A 25,416-nucleotide genomic window follows, 5' to 3' on the forward strand; every position below is an offset into this window, starting at 1 on the left:
GTTCGATCGCTAGAGTGAACAGCAGCGGGGACAGTGGGCATCTTTGTCTGGTGCCTCTGTGCAGCTGGAAGTATTGGGAGTTGGTGTTGTTGGTCCGTACACTCGCCATGGGAGCATTGTACCAGAGTTTTACCCAGGAGGTGAACCCTGTTCCAAGCCTGAACCACTCCAGTACCTCTATGAGATATTTCCATTCGACCCTGTCGAAGGCCTTTTCTGTATCTAGGGAGACGATCACCTCTGGTGTTCTCTCCCCAGATGGGATCATTATCAGTTCAGCAGGCGCCTGATGTTCGAGGTTAGCTGCCTACCTTTGACAAAACCCATCTGGTCCTCTGCGACCACTTCTGGTATGCATCCTTTTCACCTTTCGGCTAAACGTTTGGCCAGTATTTTGGCATCTGCGTTCAGCAGTGAGATGGGTCTGTATGACCCACATTCCGTTGAGTCTTTATCTCTCTTAGGTATCAGCGAAATTGAGGCCTGTGCTGGTGTGGATGGCAGTGTGCCCCTAGCTAGCGAGTCTGTGAACATCTCCCGCAGGTGTGCGGCCAGCGCTGTTGCAAGTTTTTTGTAGAAGTCCGCCAGGAACTGTCTGATCCCGGCGCCTCCCCGCCTGCATGGAGCTAATGCTCTCCATGATCTCTAAAGAATTCAATCATATTATGACACTCATACCCAAGGGTTCTCTCACAACCATAGTGCCAACTAATCCTTTCTCATTGCACAACACCCAGTCCAAGGTGGCCTGCTCCGTCCAAGATGGATGATGTATCTTGATTTGGGAACTTCCAGGTGGTGGTGTTCCCATGTGTCTGATGCCCTTGTCCTTCTACATGCTAGTGTCACGCGTTTTGAAGGTGCTGACTGAGGAGTCTTGGTGAATTTCTGCAATGCATCTTCTAGAGGTGCTGCCACTGTGCGACATTTTGTGGATGAGGTACCGATCAAGCAGGTAATGCCCCTGACTGGAATAATACAGCATCTCTCATGGTGCTCAACCATTGGACATCTCTGCTTGCATATCTCTCCCCTGCGGTTCCAAATAGTTGCATGTGCAGCAAAAGCAAAAACAACTTGTATTTATATGGCATTTTTAATCTCGTAAAACATTCCAAAAGTTTCACAGGCATAGAGTCGGACCAAATTTGACACTGGGCCAGGTAAGAAATATTAGGACACTGACCAAAAACTTGGATAGGTTTTAAAGAGCATCTTAAAGAATGAGAGGAAGAGAGGCAGATAGGTTAGGGAGGGAATCATAGAATTTACAGAGCAGAAGGAGGCCATTCGACCCATCAGGTCTGCACCAGCCCTTGGGACGAACACCCTACTTAAGCCCACACCCCCACCCTATAACCCAGTAACCCCACCTAACCTTTTCTTGGACACCAAGGGCAATTTATCATGGCCAATCCACCTAACCTGCACATCTTTGGACTGTGGGAGGAAAGCGGAGCACCCGGAGGAAACCCACGCAGTCACGGGGAGAACGTGCAAACTCCACACAGACAGTGACCCAAGCCGGGTATCGAACCTGTGACCTGCAGCTATGAAGCAACTGTGCTAACCACTGTGGTACCGTGCTGCCCAAAAATCAGGACTAATGGCGTAGTCAACTGAGGGCTCGGCGAACAATGGTGGAGTTATGAAAATCAGTGATAAGCAATGTGCCAGAGCTGGAGGAGTGATGAAACCTCTAGCTACAAAGGCACAGTGGTCTTTCCACAAAGCACTAATCTTTGATTTGGGTGTATAAGATAGTGCAGGTCATCCATGGCAGCTCTCCCCACCTGCCGGCATAATATCACCTCGCCACCGGTTACAGATATAGGGGGGGAAGGAGGTGAGGTATGGGGTGGGGTAAGAGAGGGCAAGGAAAACTCTGGGCAAGTTTCACTCATTAGTCCAACTTTAGCGCAAGTACTATCATCTCGTATTTGTGTTGGTGAGATGATATACCATCTGTCTTTGAAGGACAAAGAACATCTTAAGTCGCTGCCTTGATCAAAAAGAAAAGTCTGCTCCTGTGGGGACCTTCCACAATTTCAGTGTCCAAGGCGTTTTACAGGCAATTAAATATTTTGATATGTAGTAATATGCTGTAATGTAGGAAACAATAAACCCAGAAGACATGAGAGCAGAAACAGGTAATTTGGCCCATTGAGTCTGCTCCATCATTCAATGAGATCATGACTGAAATGATATGATGATGCTAAACTCCACTTTCCTGCCTTATCCCCATACACCATGATTCCCTTACTGATTAAAAATCTGTCCATCTCAGCCTTGAACAGATTTAACCAATCTCTCCAGCTCTTTGCGGTGAAGAATTCTACAGACTCATTGACCTCAGAGAAGAAATGCCTCCTCAACTCTGCCTTAAATGGACATCCCCTTTCTTTGAGATTATGCCCTCTTGCCCTAGACTGTCTCAAAAGGGGAAACATCCTCTCAGCATCCATCCTGTCCAGCTCCCTGAGAATCCGATGTGTCGCCTCTCATTCTTCTAAACTCCAATGAGTACAGGCACAAACTAATCAACCTCACATAAGAAAGTTACTTCAAACCCGGGATCCACCTCGTAAACTTTCTCTTGGCTGCCTCCAATAGTGATCTTTCCTGAGATAATGGCACTAAAACTGTCCACAATATTCCGATCTGGTCTAACTAGAATTTTAGCAAGGTTTCCTTATTTTTATACTCCATTCCTGCCAACATTGAATTTGCCTTCCCTGAACCTGCATGCTCGCCTTTTTTGATTTATGCACGGGGACCCCCAAATACCCCTATCCCGCAGCTTTCCTCCAGTTAAATAATATTCATCCCCTTTTACAACACAGATTATTTGTTCACGGTAAGGTCCCGTACAAGAAGACAGACAGGACAACACTCAAACATCATCATGCTCAAGTTTCTGGAGTGGTACTTGAACTCTGACCCTTGTGACTTCAGATTAGGATGCAATCCACTGAACAGCAGCAGACACCTGGATAAAATTGCTGTGGAAGCAAATGGACCACTGATACAAGTTTAATTCCGGACAACATCCTGAACACCAGGATGTTCCTGGTGAAAGTAGTTGGAATTCATTCTTCGCTCATTGTTAAGCCCAAAATATTGGAGTTCAATCTTGTCAGGCTCTGCTCCCTCTGCATCATAAGCTTCACCAAAGTTTGACCAATAGAGTGGAATAAACACCAAGGAAACTTTCTCCCATGTGCGACTCACCATGAGAACAGTGGCCAATGATATTGAAATCCTAAAGAAATAACCCATTGGCGACTGCTTCATTGATCTCCATGTTGACCAACCGACTGAAAATGTATTTTCTCTGTGGGGTTTAGGGCTGGACATATTCCTGAAGATTTTAATCAGATGACTTCCTGATTCCAACTGCCCTGCCCCATTACATAGCTGCTATGGTCAGCCTTAAGACATACCACTTTCCCACATGGAGAGCAAACTGATTCTTCACGGTCAAATATCCTTACCTCTCAGTTCCAACATTTTGTAGAACCAAATAAATGAAACTATTCAACAAAATGGGAAAAAAATGTTTTATTTAACAGATTGCTCCCTGTGGCCTGGTGATTAATACCTGGACACACCAGGAAAATCCAGGTGGCCTTGAAGGTCTAGCACTCTCCACTGATATTTACTATTTTGTTTCCCCAGGCACAGTGTGATAAAACCCCTGTGGGTCTTTTGCCACAATGGTTGCCATCTGTTGCCGGGTATTTGCTAGGGATTATTCCATTTACCACCATAACATTGGCCACTTTAAATGTTGGGAAGAGCGAGCATTTTGTGGTTAGCCCTTCAGCGGGAGGAACTGGGTTGGGAGGGGGGGCTGCTGTTCCGTTTGGCTGGGACCAGTTTCCAGTATGGGTGATCCAAGTGGCTCTGGATTTGGTACGGCTTCGCAAATTGAATTGCACTAACTTGGCGAGCGGGGTCAGGGCAGATCTACAGAGATGGGACAGCCTTCCATTGTTGTTGGGCGGCCAGGTTCAATCCACTAAAATGAATATCTTATCATGACTTGTGTTCTTATTTCAATGCCTCCCAGTTTTTCTACCCACATTATTTTATCGGGGGCTGAAGTAGCTCACGACGGGGCTCCATATGGCTGGGGAGAACTCCTTGGACTCGGAGCGGGGGTCCTCCAGAGGGATAGAGAGACTGGGGGGTTGGCGCTGCCGAATTTGACTGAGAAGCTAATGCGGAGAAGGTGTTGGGGTGGTGCGGGGACTAGGATGTTACTTGGCTGCAGATGGAGGCGGGATTGTGCAAAGGGTCTAGCTTGGAGGCGCTGGTGACGGCATCTCTGCCATACCCCAGCGAAATATTCTTCGAACCTGGTGGTCGTCGCCACTTTGAAAGTATGTTGGCAACTTTGTCAGCATTTTAAGTTGAGGGTAGTGCCAAGATCAGCCCCGACCTGTGGGAATCATTTTGTTGAGCTGCCGAAATTGGATGCCACATTTGGGGAAATTTGGAAAGTTAAGCGGCTGGAGAGGGTGAAGGATTTGTTTCTGGAGGGGCGGTTTGCCAGCTTGGAGGAGTTGAAGGAGAAAGCAAGACTTGAGGTGGCGGATACATTCAGGTACTTCCAGGTACTGGACTCTGTTCCACGGATATTCCTGACATTCTCGGTAGCATCACCGTCCACTTTATTGAAGAGGATACTCTCCTGTGCAGGGTTGTAGGAGGGTGGCACATCTAGGATATATGGACGGATCTTGGATGAAGAGCAGGTTTTGGTGGGGGAAGTGAAGGCCAGGTGGGAGGAAGAGCTGGGATCCATCTTGGAGGAGGAGGTGTGGAGCGAATCCCACCACAGGGTGAATGCTGCATCACCCTGTGCGAGGTGGAGTTTGGTACAGCTCAAGGTGGTGTTTAGGGTGCACCTCACCAAGGCCGGGATGAGTCGATCTTTTGCAGTTGAGGATAAGTGAGAGTGGTGTCTGAGAGGCCTGCGAACCACATGCACATGTTCTGGTCCTGTCCCAAATTGGTGGGTTGTTAGGGGTATTTTTTTATGCACCATATCAGCAATCCTGAATGTTGAGTTAGAGCCTTGTTCATTAGTAACTATATCCAGAGTCTTGGACCAACCAGAGTTAAGGACGGGTGCAGAGATGGATGGCCTCCTTTGATTGTTCTGAGACAGATTTTGGAGGCTGGCGATGCCACCTAGTGCCTCAGCCTGGCTAGCTGACATGATGGAGTTTCTGTACCCAGAGAAGGCCAAGTTCACTGTGAGGGGTTCTATCATAGATGGCGTCCGTTCATATTGCACTTTAAGGAATTGGTCACTGTTAGTGGGGCAGGTTAATTTTTTCGTAAAGGGGAGGATTGTTAACATGTGTTAGTTTGTTTTGCTGTGTAAATGTTTAGATATAAAATGTTAAAAAAATATTTTTTAAAAAACATTGCCCACTTTTCCGACAATGGCGGATTAGGAGAGGAGATTCCTGACCTGTATACTGAATAAAGATACTACTGAAGTGATACGAATGGGACTTCAAGTGTTTATTGTGCAGCCAACAATATAACACGGTGTAGTGTGAAATACTTTTATTAAAAATAATTGGAATAAACAATGTCTGGCACAGGATCAAAGGCCTTCTATAAGAAACCTGTTTAGAACTTCCTGTGTAAAGCTATAATCCCATAAGTAACTTTAAGCTACCAGCTCTTGAAAATATAGTAAGAAAACTAACATCATCAGGCCATTATATTGTTATACTGTCCTAATAAGGTCAGGCAATTTAGTGATGGTCAATGGGTCATTTTCTCTTTGTGTCTAAACAAAGAACACATGTTGTTCGGAAGTCATGATTATATTTCTCATTGTACCTCACTGCTTTATTAAGTGCCTGATGGAGATTAACACTGCATTGTATTGTACAGTACACAATAATAGATTAACTTCTTTGTAGCAAACAGCCCAAGGTTAAAGTAAAGTCAACTTGCTGGAACTGTCTGTATGGAACAGGAGTAAATATTAGGCCAGCGTTTGGTTTTCTTCAGTGTTTGGTTGCTCTGCGCAAAGATAACTTGGTCGAGTAGTGCCCTTATTTCCTTTCAGAATATATTCTAATTGATTGATGGAAATTCCACGGGTGCAGGACACTTAAAGATAAATAGGATGCATGGCAGACACGAGGGGCGGGATTCTCTGGCCCCTCCATTGTCCGCATCTCGCCCGTGGCGTTCTTGCGGCGGGCGTAGCGTAAGAATCCAGCCCCAGGTCTATAGTTGGATTGGATTTGTTTATTGTCACGTGTACCGAGGTACAGTGAAAAGTATTTTTCTGCGAGCAGCTCAACAGATCATTAAGTACATGGGAAGAAAAGGGAATAAAAGAAAATACATAATAGGGCAACACAAGGTACACAATGTAACTACATAAGCACCGGCATCGGATGAAGCATACAGGGTGTAGTATTAATGAAGTCAGTCCATAAGAGGGTCATTTAGGAGTCTGGTAACAGCGGGGAAGAAGCTGTTTTTCAGTCTGTTTGTGCATGTTCTCAGACTTCTATACCTCCTGCCCGATGGAAGAAATTGGAAGAGTAAGTAAGCCGGGTGGGAAGCGTCTTTGATTATGCTGCCCGCTTTCCCCAGGCAGCGGGAGGTGTAGATGGAGTCAATGGATGGGAGGCAGGTTTGTGTGATGGACTGGGCTGTGTTCACGACTCTGAAGTTTCTTGCGGTCCTGGGCCGAGCAGTTGCCATACCAGGCTGTTAGGTAGATAGGATGCTTTCGATGGTGCATCCGTAAAAGTTGGTAAGAGTTAATGTGGACATGCCGATTTTCCTTAGTTTCCTGAGGAAGTATAGGCGCTGTTGTGCTTTCTTGGTGGTAGCGTCGACGTGGGTGGACCAGGACAAATTTTTGGAGATGTGCACCCCTAGGAACATGAAACTGCTAACCATCTCCACCTCGGCCCCGTTGATGCTGACAGGGGTGTGCTTCCTGAAGTCAATAACCAGCTCTTTAGCTTTGCTGGAATTGAGGATAGATTGTTGTCGCTGCACCACTCCGCTAGGTTCTCAATCTCCCTCCTGTATTCTGACTTGTTATTATTCAAGATGGTCGTATCATCAGCAAACTTTAGATGGGAACAGGAAACATGGTAAACCGGAGACATATGTATTCAGGTCTATGGCAAACGAGCAACGCATGATAATCAGGGAGAATTGCACAAATTTTAAATGATTTGGTCTACTTACAATGACAGAATTTGATGAAGTCAGCTGATCAGAGAACAACACTGAATATACAATTGAAGAGTAACAGGTAATGGAAAGGATTCAGTCCAAATTGTTCAAGGTAACATTTTCTGATCATTACATTGTGGTATTTAGACTCTGATCTTTGTCTCTGGCTGCCAACTAGTTGGGCTGGATTCTCCGGTCCAACAGCCGTGTGTTTCTTGGAGGCGTGCCGTTCGCTGGCTGCGGGATTCACTGCTCTCGCAGGTGGGGAACGCACGGACAGGGATCCGTCGCCAGCGGGAACAGGGAATCGCAACGGCTGCAGAATTCCGGCCATTATCTCCCACAATAAAAGTCACAGTTCAAATGAATCTCACGAGCCAAACACCTGCGGTCCCTGAATATTTTCTCAAAATCCATTGGCCGAGACGAAAAGTGTGACCTTTGACACATGCTTGGCCTGGAAAGTGCGATCGAGGTATTCCGACATGTCCACGTCCACTTCTACGGTGCAAGGCCCTTTCAGGGGCTGAACAAGAATGAGCTCGCCTGTCTGCCTGTCAGATCGTTGGACTACAAACTGCCCCTGGTTGCTTCCTCCCACAATGCCGAAACGCAGGCTGTCGGGCCCAGGCCTTCCAGGAGCAGCTGCTGTGGCCATGCGGAATAGGGCGACTGGAGGCTTCAGTTGTGAGGGCAAGGACAGGTAATGGAAGGAGATGGACTTTGCGGCATGATGGCAGGATTTACTGTTCATAGGGCAAGGGTAACGTTCACATTGACTGGAAACAAGAAGATTAAAAGATACACTGTGACCTCTTAAAAAAAAATACATGGAATTACAGAAACCGACCATTTGGCTCAATGTATCGATGCTTCTTTTTATGCTCAGTCTATCAGCACAACCTTCTATTTCTCTCTCTGTTTGTGTCCACCTGGTTTCTATTTAAATGTATCGATGGTATAAATACGAGTGTGTTCTTTATTTTACTTTAAAAGAAAATAAATTCAGTGTACCCAATCATTTTTCCAATTAAGGGGCAATTTAGCGTGGCCAATCCACCTACTCTGCACGTTTTTGGGTTGTGGGGGTGAAACCCACGCAGACACGGGGAGAATGTGCAAACTCCACACGGACAGTGACCCAGAGCCGGGATCGAACCTGGGACCTCAGCGCCGTGAGGCGGTTGTGCTAACCACTAGGCCACCGTGCTGCCCTTTATTTTACTTTTTAAGAATAAGACAATGATCTCCATCCACACATAGCTCCCGTGGGTAAGCCAAATTCTGCTGTCAAAAGTGAGGCCGAGGAGGTGGGGAACCCTCTCCCAGGCCTTTGCAAGATCACATTTTGTCTGGCGACCAAGGCCTTATGTGATTCCTACGTCCTCACAGCCACAGCTCGGCAGGCACCATTTGCCTGGCCTCTGCGCGGCATCTTGTCAGAACCGTGAGGCCACAGTTGAGAGGTTCTTTTTTACTATTTCACTAGATTTGGGTGTCGCTGACTGAGCCAGCATTTATTGCCCATCCCTAATTGGCCTAGAGAAGGCGGTGGTGAGCTGCCTTCTTGAACCGCTGCAGCCCATGAGGTGTAGGTACACCTGCAGTGCTGTTAGGATTTTGACCCAGCCACAGTGATGGAATGATGATATAGAATCATAGAATTTACAGTGCAGAAGGAGGCCATTCGGCCCATCGAGTCTGCACCGGCTCTTGGAAAGAGCACCCTACCCAAGGTCAACACCTCCACCCTATCCCCATAACCCAGTAACCCCACCCAACACTAAGGGCAATTTTGGACACTAAGGGCAATTTATCATGGCCAATCCACTTAACCTGCACATCTTTGGACTGTGGGAGGAAACCGGAGCACCCGGAGGAAACCCACGCACACACGGGGAGGATGTGCAGATTCCGCACAGACAGTGACCCAAGCCGGAATCGAACCTGGGACCCTGGAGCTGTGAAGCAATTGTGCTATCCACTATGTTACCCTGCTGCCCTGTAAAGGAAACAAATATATTTCCAAGACAGGATGGTGTGCGGCTCGCGGGGAAACTACAGGAACCGTCCCCAATTCCTGACACATGTGTCTTACCAGAGTGACGCCAATCATAGTGGTGCAGAAACCCATAATCTAAATCCACCCAACTAAACTCAGGGGTAATATGAGAGCAGCTCGAGAATAATGCACTGGAAATTTAGTTTAGAATTTTGATTTACTGAATAAATTTACTAAGTACGCGATGTGCATGATTATCAAGCTATAGAATGGATGTATTGAACATAAACAAAGGACATATAACGTACAGTGCAGAAGGAGGCCACTCGGCCCATCGAGTCTGCACTGACCCACTTAAACCCTCACTTCCACCCTATCCCCACAACCCAATAACCCCTCCTAACCTTTTTTGGTCACTAAGGGCAATTTAGCATGGCCAATCCACCTAACCTGCATGTCTTTGGACTGTGGGAGGAAACCGGAGCACCCGGAAGAAACCCACGCAGACACGGGGAGAACGTGCAGACTCCGCACAGACAGTGACCCAGCGTGGAATCGAACCTGGGAACCTGGCGCTGTGAAACCACAGTGCCAATCACTGGTGCTACTGTGCTGCCCAAAATTATTATTAATAATAAACTGGAATTATTAATAATAAACTGGAATTATTTTATATATAAATTCACAAATTCATGGAAAGAACTTACATTTACAAAACACCTATTGTGGTCCCTGGATGGCATGCAATCCTTCACCACTGGTTTGAAATGTAGGCAGGGTTTTCCACCTGTTAAGTTGCAGCAGTGGTGGCTCGCTATTGGCTGGTGGGATCTTCAAGTCCTGCTGCGGTCAATGGGATTTCTCATTGTTTGTACCCTCCACTTTCGGAGAAACCGTGGCGGCAGGGGGGGGGGGGGTCACCGTTGTCTTGAAGATCCCGCTGGCGGGAAAACAGAAATTTCCACCCATCTCTACTGTTGTCATATAGGGAAATGAGGCAACCAATTGGAGTGCAGGAACCTCCCACAAACAGCCATGGGGTAAGCCACCGAACTATCTGTTTAACGATTTGGGTGAGGATGGAAGGTTGGCTAGGACATTGGAAGAGGACTCCACCAATTTTGCTTGATTATTGCTACTGGTCCCTTTACATTGACCTGACTAAGAAACTGGGGCAAGAGCATTTCCAGCTCCTGGAAATTGGAGGTAAAATGCTGGAAATGGTCCAAAGATCAGTGGATACAAATGGACTCAACGTTTAAGGTCAATAAGCTTCATCAGAATAGTTCCGCGGGGCTGGTTTAGCACAGGGCTAAATAGCTGGCTTTTAAAGCAGACCAAGGCAGGCCAGCAGCACGGTTCAATTCCCGTACCAGCCTCCCCGAACAACCTCCGGATTGTGGCGACTAGGGGCTTTTCACAATAACTTCATTTGAAGCCTACTTGTGACAATAAGCAATTTTCATTTCATGAGGGAAAACGGGGCCCTTACTTTACCATCTCATCCAACAGAAGCTGTGACAGGACAACGCTGAAGTATCAGTCCAGATTCTACGCCTAAATTGTCAGAGTGGACTTGAACCCTGATGCACGATCAATCACTACTGAAGCGAGATTGTAGTCCAATTAAAGGCTTTAATGAACAAGTAGTGACCCCAGCAGCTCCGGTACAGAATGACTACTGTGGGTGAAACACTCTTATGCTCCACCTGCTGGGCGGTTCTACCACTCATACTACAGTATAAGGTACATCCCACCTAGGTACCGCGATACCCCTAATATAGCCTACCACAAACCCACAACCTTTGGATTTCAATTCAAGACTGACATGGATGAATTCATTTACGGATACAGTTTTACTTACAATGGTGACGTTTTAACATAGCTGACATTTCCATGAGGTTCTGGACACTGTGGATTAACACACTGGAATCCTCCTCCTGTGTTGATACAAGTCTCCACTCTTGTGCAGTTGTGTTGTAATGTTGCACACTCATCTATATCTGGAAGAAGCAGCCAACAAGTAAAAAATGAGAACATGTTTTGAACACACCACACAATCTTTCACATTTTTTTTAAGGCAGTGTTACTGGATGAGATCTCCCTGCTGTTCACACTTGGGGGGGAATCTTCCGCTCCTGCTGGTCACGCATCTCCGCCGTGGGTTTCCCGGCAGGGTGGGGTGGGTTCAATGGGAAATCCCATTGACAGCGGTGGGACCAAAGATCCTGCCGCCTCCAGGTGCCGAGAAACAAGCGGTAGGGAGGCCAGGGAATCTTGTCCACTAATTTAGCATTGCTACTTAACAATATTACTCAATTAATCTGTTCGAACAATGGAACAAAATTTCATAAAGACCTTGTTCTTGTTTTGGAGGTATCGCCTCCTTCCTCTTCATGTGACATATGCTATTTGCCCAGCCGGGAAGTCCTTGGCTGCAAAGATCTTCTTGGGCATTTGCCAATGATTCTGAAGGGAGCCCATCTCTCGAGGGATGCGCATTGAACCCACTTGACTCTGTCGCAGGTCCACATTTGCGTACAAATTACTCCTGAGCTCATGCTAAACTTTGGAAACTGTCGGGTTCACTGTTCTGAAGTGGAATCTTGTTGCTTTTATTTGGATTCCCAAAAACAATTTGAAAAGAGCCATGGTGAGGGTGTGATTCAGTGGACAGCAGTTAAAGTCCCCAGGCCCGACGCCTGGCAGTGCCAACCCTGCACCTGGCCACCCTGGCCCTTGCAGTCCCAGAGGGTGCCAGGGTGACGCTGCCAGGGTGCCAGACCTGCAGTGCCAAGATGCCCAGGTGCCAGGGGGTGTGCCAGGGTGCCACCCTGCCCTGCCCCCAATGACATGGGCTATCAAATAGGGGCCATTACGACTGGTCCACGTTTGTGCCCTGGCAATTATGCTTATTTAAATATTCAGATCTGGATCTTGCCCAGTGAGGGAGAGAACCAGATCACGGCAGGCAGAACGAGTCAGGTGACTTGTGCGAGATGTCACGTCCGGCACGGAGTCCGATTTAGGTCACGAATACCATTCACGCATACGTTGTGCCCAGATCCACACCGGGTGCAATGAGGTCACTGAATCGCACCCTAAACTTTGCCTTCTGTTGCCTAGGGTTACACGGGGCAGAATTATACGTTGCCCGACAGTATGTTTGTCGGTGGGGTTGGGGATAGTGGGGGGTGTCAGTAAAGTTTTACAGATAGCCTTCCTACCAGGCTCCTGCCCACATTCACCTCTCCACATCTTTACGCTGGGATGGATAAGGCCCAGGCCCTACGGCGACCACCTATTGACCTGTAAGGGCCGTTTCTCACACTGGCAGAGGGAGTTCAGGGGCAGAGGAGGCAGCCCAAGTAGTAGCCCTGACCCACAGGCCTTGGGAAGGAAGGGGGTAGGAAGGCACTTCCGTCAGCAGCCTCCCTTTCCTCCTGGCCTCTCCACCAACACTCCCCACTCTGCTCTGCCCGGGTCTTCATGGTGTCACCTCACAACCCTGCCCTGAAAATCACATACTCATGTGGACCTGGGCTCCTGGGAGTTAGGCTCTGGGGACTGCTTGCAATTCCAGTCCTGTCCACTGCGGCTACAGATACTGCAGGGACTGGACTACTGGCCAATTAGACCTCTGGCCAATCCCCCCGCCTGAGCGAAGGGGGGAAATTGAATTAACTTTAGCTAGTTAACACTTGCTGGAGCATTAAGTGACTGCGGGGTAGGCAGTATCGGAAGGGATGGCAGGAGGGGAAATCCTGTCATCCTAAAAATCCTGCCCAATAACTTCTATTATTCCTCATCGCTGAATCAATTCTCTCTATCTAACCATCACCGTATATGGTTTAAAACGGTTGTTTCACTATTGCCTTCTCGAAGGGCAAACTAAGGTTGGACCATAAATGACCTACCTTGCCGGTAACATCAATTTCCCAAGAATGAGTTACTTCACTCATGGCTGCCATATAGGGGGGGGGGACTTACCGTCACAGCTCCTGCCATCATCGAGAAGTTTGTACGCGGGAGGACAGGTACAGCGGTAGGACCCGGGGGTGTTAACACAGGTGTGCATGCAGAGTCTGGCGAATCCTCCCAGTTGGAAAACCTCGCACTCGTCCACATCTGTGTGGAAGAATGAAAACATTTCCTGAATGCAACGGTCCCCACAGAACAACGGATACAGTGAGAGCGGTCCTGCCGGGCAGGCTTCACAAAGTCGGCAGTTGGTAAGACCTTGTACCTTGCAGACTCTTGGGCAGACGTTTCCCAATCGCCTGCCCCCCCAAAAAATTCCTCATGTGGTGCCCAGCCTCAGAAGTTACAGAACCACACGACCATTTAACAGCACAGCACAGGAAGAGACATTCGGCCCACTGTAACGTGTGCTGAGTCATTGAAAGAGCTGTTCAATTAGTCCAGTGTTTCCGCGACCTTTCACGTTTGTTTCACTTTGAGTATTTGTGGTAGTCACCACTAACTGTATATTAGATGTAGTACCTGTATATTAGTTGTAGTACAGTAAGACTCCTGTACTAGAGGTACAGGGGTAAATCCCTGCCTGTTGGCTCCACCCAGTAGGTGGCGTATAAATGTGTGTGCTCGCCGGAACTGCTCCCATTCTGGTCGCAGCTACAGGAGGCCACACATCTTTGCTCAATAAAGCCTCGATTATTCACTACTCTCGCCTTTGTAGTAATTGATAGTGCATCAGTATTTAGTCAATTCTCTTCTGAAAGCTGTGGTTTAATCTGATTCCACCACCATTCCAAGCAGTGCTCTTTCACTCACAACTCACTGTGTAAAATAAATTCCCATCTCACAACGATCCTCTTGCAAATTATTCAAAATGGCTGCCCCCTGGTGACCAGCCGTCCTGCTGACCAGCCCTCCTGCTGACCAGCCCTCCTGCTGACCAGCCCTCCTGCTGACCAGCCCTCCTGGTGACCAGCCCTCCTGGTGACCAGCCCTCCTGCTGACCAGCCCTCCTGCTGACCAGCCCTCCTGCTGACCAGCCCTCCTGCTGCTGGAAACAGTTTCTCCTCATTTATTCGTCATGAATATAATGAGAACCGGCCATGATTTTTGAACACCTCTTTCAAATCTCACTCTCACCTTCTCTGCTCTAAAAAGAACCGGCTTCTCTAATCTCTCCACGTGACTGAAGCCTACCCCCCCCCCCCCCCCCCCCCCCCGACCCCCCGTCCCCCGTCCCCGTCCCCCCCGTCCCCGGTACCAAAAGTCTCATCTCCACCCTCTCTCAGGCCTTGAAATCTTTCTTTTTTCCAGGGCTTAAGCCATTTCTGCTTTACATCAGTGTACAGACAATACACAGATGGTGGCCCGAGTTGATCCAGTCCTCTGTTTTCAGTGATGTAAATTATCTTCAATTGTAGCAAATACAATATGGCTTTATTTATTAGGGGCTGGTTTAGCACAGTGGGCTAAATCGCTGACTTGTAATGCAGAATAAGACCAGCAGCGCGGGTTCAATTACCGTACCTACCTCCCCGAACAGGGGCCGGAATGTGGCGACTAGGGGCTTTTCACAGTAACTTCATTGAAGCCTACTGGTGACAATAAGCGATTATTATTGGAGGCTTCCCGTTGATTATATGTCAAAAGGGGGAAACAGAGGCCAGCCTGGTGGACAATATGCCCACAAATTGCACGATTCTGTCCATGATAGGCCTTGTGCATTGAGGAAAGTGGCTTATCGTCAGCATAGTATTTATGAAGGATCCTTTTCTTTAACCACAGGATCACCCCAGCAGCATCTGTGGCATGTCCTTGTCTCTGCTTACCCTCATCTCTCTTACTGCTCCCCACCCATGAACATCCTGCATTCCCTTAACCAACCCACTTTAACACGCATTGAAGAGTGCTTTACAATTCTGCCGCATCCTTCCTATTACATGGTTGGTGTAGAATTCTGAGATACAGGCTCTGGAGATGGCCACCACCACCTACTCAAGGCCAATTCAGGATGGGCAATTGATCGATAGAATTCCTACAGTGCAGAAGGAGGCCATTCGGACAATTGAGTCTGCACTGACCCCACCCCCCTGCTCGAAAGAACACTCTACCCAGGCCCACACTCTGCCCCATTCCCCTGAACCCCCAGCATTGAGTGTGGCCAATCCACCTAACCTGCACATCTTTTTGCATTCGTAGAATCATAGAATTTACATAGCAGACGGGGACCATTGCATCGACCCTTGGAAAGAGCAGCCTGCCTAATGCCACGCCTCCAACATATCCATGTGATCCAGTGATCCCACCTAACCTTTTTGGACACCAAGGGCAATTTAGAATGGCCAATCCACCTCACCTGCACAATTTGCATTGTGGTAGGAAACCCGCGCAGACACGGAGAAAAAGTGCAAACTTCACACAGGCAGTCACCCAAAGTCGGAATTGAACCCGGGTCCCCGGCACTGTGAGGCAGCAGTGTTACCCACGATGCCATCGTGCTGCCTGATGGCATAGCGACCTCGCCATCAATACTCATATCCCAGAAATTAATTCAAGTAAAAAGCAGCTCCTTTCCTTCTGGGCTCCTGCTGCACTTTCAAACTACTCTGCTTTCTACACCACTTCTGCTGGTCTACGGAGAGGAATCTCAGAGTCGAGCTGGGAATAGAGCAGCAAAAACCGAGCAGGAAATGCTGCAAAACCTATGGGGGATAAAAGGAGATGTTGTCCAAAAAAAGAAAGGTTTCTGAAAAGAGAGGGAGGCAACGAGGATGAATTAGGCCCGGGGGGGGGGGGGGGGGGGGGGGGGGGGGGGATTGAAGGCCAGATCTGGGGCTGGATTCTCCAAAATGGGGATATTTCCTTGGAAAAGTCAAGAGCGATTCTCCTACCTGTAGCAGGGGGCTAGCGGGGCCCTGGGAGGTTGTGGAGATGTTTCTGAAAAGCAAGATGAGGATCTTGAGATTATTTCACTCGTGGTAAGGAGAGCCAGTAGAGTTTGAAAAGTCAGGGTGATGGATCTTGGAAGTTGCAAGTCATGGATTCCTGAAGCGGAATCCTCCCGAATCCCTGCGATGGCCCGACGCCGGCGTAAAAAGCGGCGCAATCCACTCCGGCATCGGGCCGACCGGAAGTTGCGGAATCCTCCGCACTTCCGGGGGACAGTCCTGCGGCGGAGGGGTTGGCACTGAGCCAACCAGCTCCGAAGGGCCGGCACAAGTTCGCGCATGCGCAGAACCACCGGCATGGTTCTGCGCATGCGCAGACCGGCCGGCGTATTCAAGCGCATGCGCAGAGGGGTGTCTTCTCCGCGCCGGCCATGGCGGAGCCCTACAGTGGCCGACGCGGAAGGAAGGAGTGCCCCCACGGCACAGGCCCGCCCGCAGATCGGTGGGCCCCCGACACACTTCAGGCGATGTCAAGAAGGCGCGGTCAAGGCCGGGAAGGTGTGGCCTTCATGAATAACCTCAGCCAACACAGGAATTGAACCCGTGCTGCTGGCATGGCTCTGCATCACAAACCAGCCGTCCAGCCAACTGAGCTGACTAACTTCCCTTCATTTCCTGAATAAGCTGTGAGTGAAAGACAAAGGAAATGGGGAGATTAGCGAGGAGGCCATGGAGGAACTGAGTTTGGAGCCGACAAGTACAGGAATTAGGATTTTTGTCAGGAAAGGATAAAAGACAGGGTTGGAGACGATTCCAGCACAGCCGTTCTAACTTACAAAAGAAATCAAGTTTGTTTGGATTTTTGATAACATTCTAACAATTTGAGCATTTTTATGATCATCACACGCACCTACCTTGGCACACACTGTTCTCACTGCTCCCACTCATATGGAACCCGGCATCACAGCTGCAGTGTTGGGTCCTGTCAATCTTTGCACATCGGGGCTTCCGACTAAAGGACAGGTCACTTAACGCACTCCATTCTGCTGCAATGGGAGCTTTGGAGGGGGAGAAAGTGAGATACCAGAAAAGTTGTTTGTGCAGTTCTCCGATTTTGGCACCATAATGATTACAAGAAGCTGCATCTACAATTGGGAGATAAATTCTCCACCCCATACTTCTATTTATTCTGGATTGATTGTTTTGTTTTTGTTTGGATGGCGCCACTCAATGGAGAACATGGGTTCATAATTTCCCCATCTGACTTGGTCGCCGACTTTAATTATTTTGTTTCAAGGACCTGGGAGAAACAGGAATTCTTCCCACTACTTTTGGTGGTGTTGATAACACGTTATGAGCCCAGAGAATTGTCCTCCAAGGAAACCGAAGAGAGAGAGATGGTCAATAATTAAAAGAGATGTAAAATCTAATCTTTCTGCAGCTGGGAATTTCAACAACAACTTGCATTTACACGGCACCTTTAGTGTAGCAAACGCACCCAAGGTACACCGTCACATCTAACAAATCCAATTTGGTAAGGAGATCAGACTAAATTGTCAAGCACCGCAGTGGTATGGCCCAGCGCCTTTGCCTCGGAATTTTGTGGATTCAAGTCTGACCCCAGACACCAGAGCACCAAACCTAGGCCGACATTTCAATGCTGTGCGGAGGGAGTGCTGCACTGTGGGAGGTGCTTTCATCTTGCAGGAGACATTAACTGAGCTCACGTCTGCCTCCTCAGGTCTTGTGACACTACTTCAAAGGTGGTCAGTATTTGTCCCTCCATCAACGTCACTGAAAGAGATGATCTTACGGCTGCTAGTTGTGAGCTCTGGCTGCTGTTTCTTACTTTACACCAGCGAGTACTCTTCAAGAGTGTCTATAGAGTATTTTGGGGCATTCCCAATGCCATGAAAGGCACTTTATAAAAGCAAGTCCTTCTCTTTCTCCGCTATGTTAATGCAGATTCCAGATGTTAGCTTTGTGAAGCAAATGGATTCTGCCTGGCACTGCTCAACCTGTAACAGTGTTACTTGGCTATGTGCCTGATGATTAGATACTGTCAACTTATGGTTGCAGTCAGATATCAGTCTAATATCTAAAAGCCAGCAATGCTTAAGATTGAATTGCCTTTTAAAAACTATATATTATTTTGGCAAAGATATAACCATATTAGGATTGACCTGGAGTCTCCAGGAATTTAGGATGATTCTCCAGGACACTGGTATGTGCAAGCCTTGAGGAATAAAAGCATAGGGACATTAAAAATGATGGGGAGAGGGGGTTTCTTTTCTTGACCAGATAGAACAATATTGAAGATGGGGGTTTAAAAAAGGCTGTTTGGCTGACAGTCCAATTGGGTGATGAGCTATGTTTGCCGATTGGAGTAGGAAGGTGGTGTGTCACAAGGATGGATGTGTTGTCTGACTAATGGCAGAAGCGGGGAGGGCGAGTCAAGTGATGAAACCCCCCAGGAAATATATTTAATCCCAGTTAGCAACCCTAAACCATGGTCGCGTCCACCCGGCAACCAGAATATCTTCACGTGGTCCCCGTCCCTCCCTTGCCGATCTTGCAGTGGGCGCAGAAGAAGAATCCAGCCCCATGTTCTACTTTCCAATTGATGACCCTCAATTCAGTCGAGACAGTTTGCACCAAAGAACAGTGGCTTTAATCAACTAGATGTGTGCCAACCTGTAGCTTCTCCCGCACTGAGAGCCTGTCCCAGATCGGCCGGTTATATACCTCCTCAGAGGGGCGGAGCCACAGGCGGAGCCAACAGCAGCATCAACACAACGATTTAACAGCAACAGTAACAGCAACAACAGTAAGTATTTACAATAGTGGATGTGGATGACAACAGTAATAATAGAACAACAGTGAGTATATACAATAGCCATACGTGGCTCACCACACCAATACTACTCACCTGGAAATTTGGATCAAAATTGCCTGGTATGAAATAATCTGCAATCCTGTTGCTCACTATAATTAGTTAACGTTTTTTTAAAAATAGCAGTACTAGGAGTCTCATATAAAAGTGCCAACATTTTCTTCCAAATACAACAAGGAATGATTTCATTCCGATGGTCATAAATTGCTTACTCGTATCCAAAAAAAAGTAAAATAAATGGGACCTCAAACAGACCATCGTATAAGGAAAGAATAGTCTTTCTGTTTTAAAACAAATTGAGAGTACCCAATTCATTTTTTCCAATGAAGGGGCAATTTAGCGTGGCCAATCCACCTACCCTGCACAGCTTTGGGTTGTGGGGGTGAAACCCACGCAAACACGGGGAGAATGTGCAAACTCCACACGGACAGTGACCCAGAGCCGGGATCGAACCCGGGACCTCGGCGCCATGAGGCAGCAGTGCTAACCACTGCGCCATTGGAAAGAATAGTCTTTCAGTGCAATTCTATAAATCCCAGGTCCTAAGCATCTGGGAGTGTGTTGGGAATGAATGCATGGCCACCAGAATTGGAGTCTAATTCTCGCCTAGCCAAATGAAAGGCAAACTTGTATCATGATGATCGCGAAGCGACGTCTTGTTGAGAAAATTATTCAGCCTTCTCATCCTGCTCCCCAATATTGTGTTTATGTGTCTTAAAAAGGAAGTTAAACTATTATTCACCGAACATGATCATATTACCCCAGTGGAATGTGCGTGCGTTCCACACAATAACAACTGTACTTCAAAGAGAAGCTTCTGAAACAGATACCACATGGTTTTAAAAAGTAAAACCACAGCATGTGCAGAATTTGCTTCCGAAAATGCTTTTCAATTCTATTTTTTTGTTTTTAAAGTGTGCCTTTGTAACAATTCCGTGCAGCACATTCCCATGTTAATGCCCTTGAGGAAATCGGAAATGTTTGTTTCCGAAATTTCACTGGAACAAGATACTCTTCTCACAATCCCCAAATCCAGACAGGTATTGAACCTCTCCCAGATGTTACAGACCTGTCTGCACTGGATACTGGCAGTGACGCCCCGTCCAGCTGTTCGAGCAGGAGCACGTGTATTGGTTCACGGCATCCACGCAGATCGCTCCATTTTGGCAGGGGTTGCTGGCACACTCGTTAACGTCTGTGAGAGAGATCAAACAGGCTTGAAATAGGAATGCCGACCTCCACGGTCCACAGATTTAGCCAAATGAGAAAATGCTGGAAAATCTCAGCAGGTCTGGCAGCATCTGTAGGGGAGAAAAGAGCCAACGTTTCGAGTCCAGATGACGCTTTTGTTATGGGCCAGGGTTTAGAGAACCCCAAAGTGTATCTTGGAGTTCACCTGACCCACAACCTTTAATAGATTGCGGTATGGGGAGCACACGGCCCACTCTACAGGTGTGGCAGAGCAGAAATGGAAAAGTATTTTTTAAAGCAAAACAATGTTTATTCTATGAACTCAAGTTAACCTTTTTAAAACATACAGTGAACATCTTAGCAACCATCAATTCAAATACAACCCCCAAAGAATACAACACTAAGTAATCCTTTAAGCTTTCCTTTTTAACATCCATACGACTTAAAAACAAAGCCTTTATCAGAAGCACATCAGGTTAAAGTCACTACTGAAAACATTTATAATTCTGAATTCACCAAATGATCAAGAGATAGTCTTTTGATGGCAGAGAGAACAGCAGTACACCTGCTTGGTCTGGCTTCAGCTCCAACACTGAAAACAAAGCTAAAACACACCCTGCAGCCTGCTCAAAAACGAAAGTAAAACACTGACAGACAGCCCAGCTCCACCCACTCTCTGACATCACTGCAGTAGTAAACACCCATTTCTTAAAGGTACTCTCACTCCAGATATTTATATACACACCCATTTATAAACACCCATTTTTTTAAAGGTACTCTCACATGACAGCTTTGACAAAGCTTGTTTGGTCCTCATGATCTCACTGCTTTGTTATTCAATGCTACATTTCTGAGAATGACTTCCACTGATGATTTAAGATCTCACTGAATCCATTGAAAAAAGTAAAGAGGTTTGTCCTCGCACTCACAGGGCGGGATTCTCCCATTCGGCGGCAGACTGTCCATGCTGTTGGAAACGCCTTTGCGTACCGACCCTGGGCCCTACAAGGGGCCAGCACGCGCTGGAGCGGTTCACGCCGCTCCAGCCTTCCATCCCCGCACGAACTGTGCGCAGCGCCAACCCGCGCATACGCGGTGGCCTCCCTCAACGCGCCGGCCCCGACGCAACATGGGTGTTCAGGGGCCGGTGCGGAAGAAAATAGGCCCGGAGAGTGAGAGGCCGGCCCGCCGGTCAGTGAGCAACGATCGCGGGCAGGCCCCACCGGAGATTCCCCCCCCCCCCCCGGTTCCACAGGTGTGGGCAGCACCGGTGGGACTCTCTCGTTTTAGAGCGGCCGCTCGGCCCATCCGGGCCGGAGAATCGGCAGCCCGACCGTGTACAGCAGCCCACGACCCTGCCGCGCCAACCAAGCCGCTGCGGAGAATCGCGTGCTGGCGTCAGGGCGGCGTGGCCCGGTTGCGGGGATACTCCAGCCCGGCCCCGGGCAGCGAGAATCCCGCCCGCCATGTTTAGTCTTCAAATGTCTTTGAAGTTTTGAAATTTTTCAACTTTCATTTGCCAGTGCGTATAACACACATGGACTTTGGTTCCTGATTTGCAGGGGAACATTTAATTAACCCCCACCTCAAGTAATCATCTTTTTGCTACTTTGTTCTATTTTCAGCTTCTTCTTCATGGGTTGTTCACTGGAGCTCACGCCACCACTGCTGGCAGCTGTAAAATGGAGGAATCTCTCTCGCGCCCAGGACACGTGACGTCAGCAAACGGGGCCAGTGACCTGCTCCCTGCCGCCACTTTCAGTTTCTGAAAAAAACTGGACATGGACAGCGAGTTGACGTCAGGAAGAGGCGGTCCACCCGGCTGGGCTTCGGGCCTACGCATTTCTTGACCTGGCACGCAGGCATGGTGTGGTGAATGTATAAGGCATAATTCACACTGTGTATCACTGTGTCCCTGTGGGCTCTGTCTGTGAGCCGTTGCGTGGCTCTGCCCACAGGGGGAGATGAGGAGCTTGTACAGGGCTCTACCCATGGCTCTGCCCATGGCCCCTCCCACTATTGGAAGTATAAAGTGCTGCGGTCTTGTGAGTCTGCCCTCAGTTTTTCTGGTCGCAGGCAGGCTCCATTGTAAGTCTATTAAAGCCACAGTTCACTTCCTCTTGTGTCTTGAGTGAAGTAATGGTCGCATCAATTTAATAGACTTAAAAAACCACCTTGGAATTAGCCCTCAAACCTGATCGACTAGAATTCGACCCGCAGGCCGCAGAAGCGAAGGAAATCTTTCTACACTGGCTTCGGTGTTTCAAGGCCTACCTGGCTGCGTCGACTACCTCCTCTGCTACTGAAGAGCAGAAACTCAGTCTCCTACACGCACGGGTGAGCCATTGCATCTCTACGCAACTTGATAGTACCGACTCGTACACCGAGGCCCTCGCTATACTCAACCGCCTATACGTGCGGCCTGTAAATGAAGTTTACGCGTGGCATATTTTCAGTACCTACCGCCAGCGCCCCGCAGGGTCGCTAGAGGACTACCTGCGCGACCTAAAAGCTCTTGCACGGGAATGTAACTTTCAGGCTGTAACTGCCTCCCAGCATATGTAACTCGCAGCCCGTGATGTATATGTTGCAGGGGTCCGGTCTAACTACGTGCGCCAGCGTCTCCGCGAAAAAGGGGCCCAGAACTTGGAGGACACTGTAACGCTAGCAACCTCGCTGGAGGTCGCGTTTCAAAGTTTGAACTCGTTCCCCACCGACCACGCGACCCCATCGTGGACCCAAGACGGGAGACTGCCTCAGGCCTGCGCCGCACGGCCACCCGCCCACTATGGAGCGCCATCGTGCCATTTCTGCGGTCAGCTCCAACACCCACGGCAGCACTGTCCGGCCCGCAACGCGACCTGCAGCAGCTGCGGTCGAAAAGGACATTTTGCTAAGGTATGCCTGTCTAAATCTAAACCCTCTAACTCCCCCGCTGTCCAGAGCAATCGCTCCCCCAACTCGCAGGCCTGCAGACCCCGCAATGTTGCAGCGTGTCTGCCGACTCCGCCTCCATCCGACATGTGCGACTCATGGGGGCCGCCATCTTGGCAATCCTCCCCCACACGGCCGGCCCTGTGCGAGTCATGGGGGCCGCCATCTTGGACGCCATCTTCCTCGCTGCCCGCCACGTGCGATCCACAGGGGTGGCCATCTTGGACACCATCTTGTTCATCACCCACCACGTGCGATCAACGGGGGCCACCATTTTGACCATCACCCGATGTTCATATCGACGACTACAACCTCCGCGGACAGTCATCACAGGGCCACTCCAGCACTGCTGATCAAGCCACCGACTACCCGCAACTCAACGCAGTCACTTTGGACCAGTCGCGGCCAAAGCACCTCAGAAGCTCAATGATGTCCGTTCAGGTCAACGGATACAAGACACCGTGCCTCTTCGACTCCGGGACCACCGAGAGCTTTGTTCATCCAGACCTGGTAAGACGCTGTTCGCTCCCTATCTTTCCAGCACGGCAAACTATCTCCCTAGCCCTCGGGATCGCACCGGTTCAAATACAAGGGCGCACCGTTGCGACATTAACAATACAGGGCGCCAGCTACTCTAATTTCCAGCTGTACGTACTCCCAGACCTCTGCGCCCCCCTCCTACTCGGGCTCGATTTTCAATGCAATCTTAGAAGCTTCACACTCAGCTTCGGTGGACCCCTACCCCCTCTCACTAGATGCAGCTTAGCGACTCTAAAAATCGACCCCCCTCCACTCTTCGCTAATCTCACTGCGAACTGCAAACCCGTAGCCACTCGCAGCAGACGGTATCGCCTATAGGACAGGGTATTTATTAGAGCCGAAGTCCAGCGGCTCCTACGTGAAGGAGTCATAGAGGCCAGTAACAGCCCCTGGAGAGCTCAGGTGGTGGTCGTCAAGACCGGGGAAAAGTTCCAGATGGTGGTTGATTACAGCCAGACCATTAACCAGTTCACGTACCTCGATGCGTATCCCCTCCCCCGAATTGCAGACATGGTCAACCAGATCGCCCAGTACCGCATCTTCTCCACGGTGGATCTGAAGTCTGCATACCACCAGCTCCCAATCCGCCCGGAGGACCGCCACTACACGGCGTTTGAGGCAGATGGCCGCCTCTTCCATTTCCTCCGGGTCCCCTTTCTCCATGGATGGCCCTAATGAGGTTTCAGTGTTCCAACGAGCAATGGACCGAATGGTGGACCAGTACGGGCTGCGGGCCACGTTTCCGTATTTGGATAACGTCACCATCTGCAGCCATGACCAGCAGGACCACAACGCCAACTTCCACCGATTTCTCCAAACCGCCCAGAAACTCAACCTCATATACAATAAGGAGAAATGCGTTTTCCGCACAACCAGACTAGCCATCCTCGGCTATGTCATGGAAAACAGGGTCCTGGGGCCTGACCCGGACCGTATGCGCCCCCTCTTACAACTCCGTCTCCCTCACTGTTCCAGGGCCCTCAAGAGGTGCCTTGGATTTTTCTCCTATTACGCCCAGTGGGTCCCCCAGTATGCGGACAAAGACCGCTCACTATTTAAGACCACACTCTTCCCACTGTCAGCCGAGGCCCGCCAGGCCTTCAACTGCATCAAGGAGGACATCGCCAAAGCCGCCATGCGGGCGGTGGATGAATCCGTCCCCTTTCAAGTGGAGAGCAACGTCTCAGAGGTCGTTTTCGCTGCCACTCTGAACCAGGCACGGAGACCAGTAGCTTTCTTCTCCCGAACCCTCTCCGCTTCGGAACTTCGACACTCCTCAATCGAAAAAGAAGCTCAAGCCATTATGGAAGCCGTACGGCACTGGAGGCACTACCTCGCAGGTAGGAGGTTCACCCTCATCACCGACCAGAGATCGGTTGCCTTCATGTTCGACAACTCGCAACGGGGCAAAATAAAAAACGATAAAATCTTGAGGTGGAGGATCGAACTCACCACCTATAATTATGATATCATATATCGGCCGGGGAAGCTCAACGAGCCCCCAGATGCCCTGTCAGGCGGCACATGCGCCAGCGCGCAAGACGACCGATTACAGGCTATCCACAATGACCTCTGCCACCCGGGGTCACCCGACTCGCCCACTACATCAAAGCCCGAAATCTGCCTTTCTCCACCGAGGAGGTAAAAGCCATCACCAGGAATTGCCCGATCTGCGCGGAGTGTAAACTGCACTTCTATAGACCAGACAAGGCCCATCTGGTAAAGGCTTCCCGGCCCTTTGAACGTCTGAGCATCGA

At 49.0% G+C, this 25,416-nt stretch overlaps 1 protein-coding gene across 2 annotated transcripts in view; it reads right to left on the reverse strand.

The window, feature by feature from the left end:
• Window positions 1–7,001: 7,001 nt before the first annotated feature.
• The window catches only part of LOC119967065 (fibulin-7), a 68,024-nt gene continuing 49,609 nt past the window's right edge, over window positions 7,002–25,416 (reverse strand). Inside the window, exons 4-8 of one of the 2 annotated variants that reach the window (XM_038799104.1) lie at window positions 20,064–20,189; window positions 17,016–17,159; window positions 13,226–13,363; window positions 11,100–11,238; window positions 7,002–8,012 (exon numbers count right to left, since the gene is read on the reverse strand). In XM_038799104.1, coding sequence (XP_038655032.1) covers window positions 7,640–8,012; window positions 11,100–11,238; window positions 13,226–13,363; window positions 17,016–17,159; window positions 20,064–20,189 — 920 coding nt within the window. In that variant the 3' untranslated portion in view covers window positions 7,002–7,639. The remainder of the gene's footprint in view (window positions 8,013–11,099; window positions 11,239–13,225; window positions 13,364–17,015; window positions 17,160–20,063; window positions 20,190–25,416) is intronic. The other variant, XM_038799106.1, reaches the window with a different exon arrangement.

This window comes from Scyliorhinus canicula, chromosome 6 (assembly GCF_902713615.1).
Source record: "Scyliorhinus canicula chromosome 6, sScyCan1.1, whole genome shotgun sequence".
Lineage (NCBI taxonomy): Eukaryota > Metazoa > Chordata > Chondrichthyes > Carcharhiniformes > Scyliorhinidae > Scyliorhinus > Scyliorhinus canicula.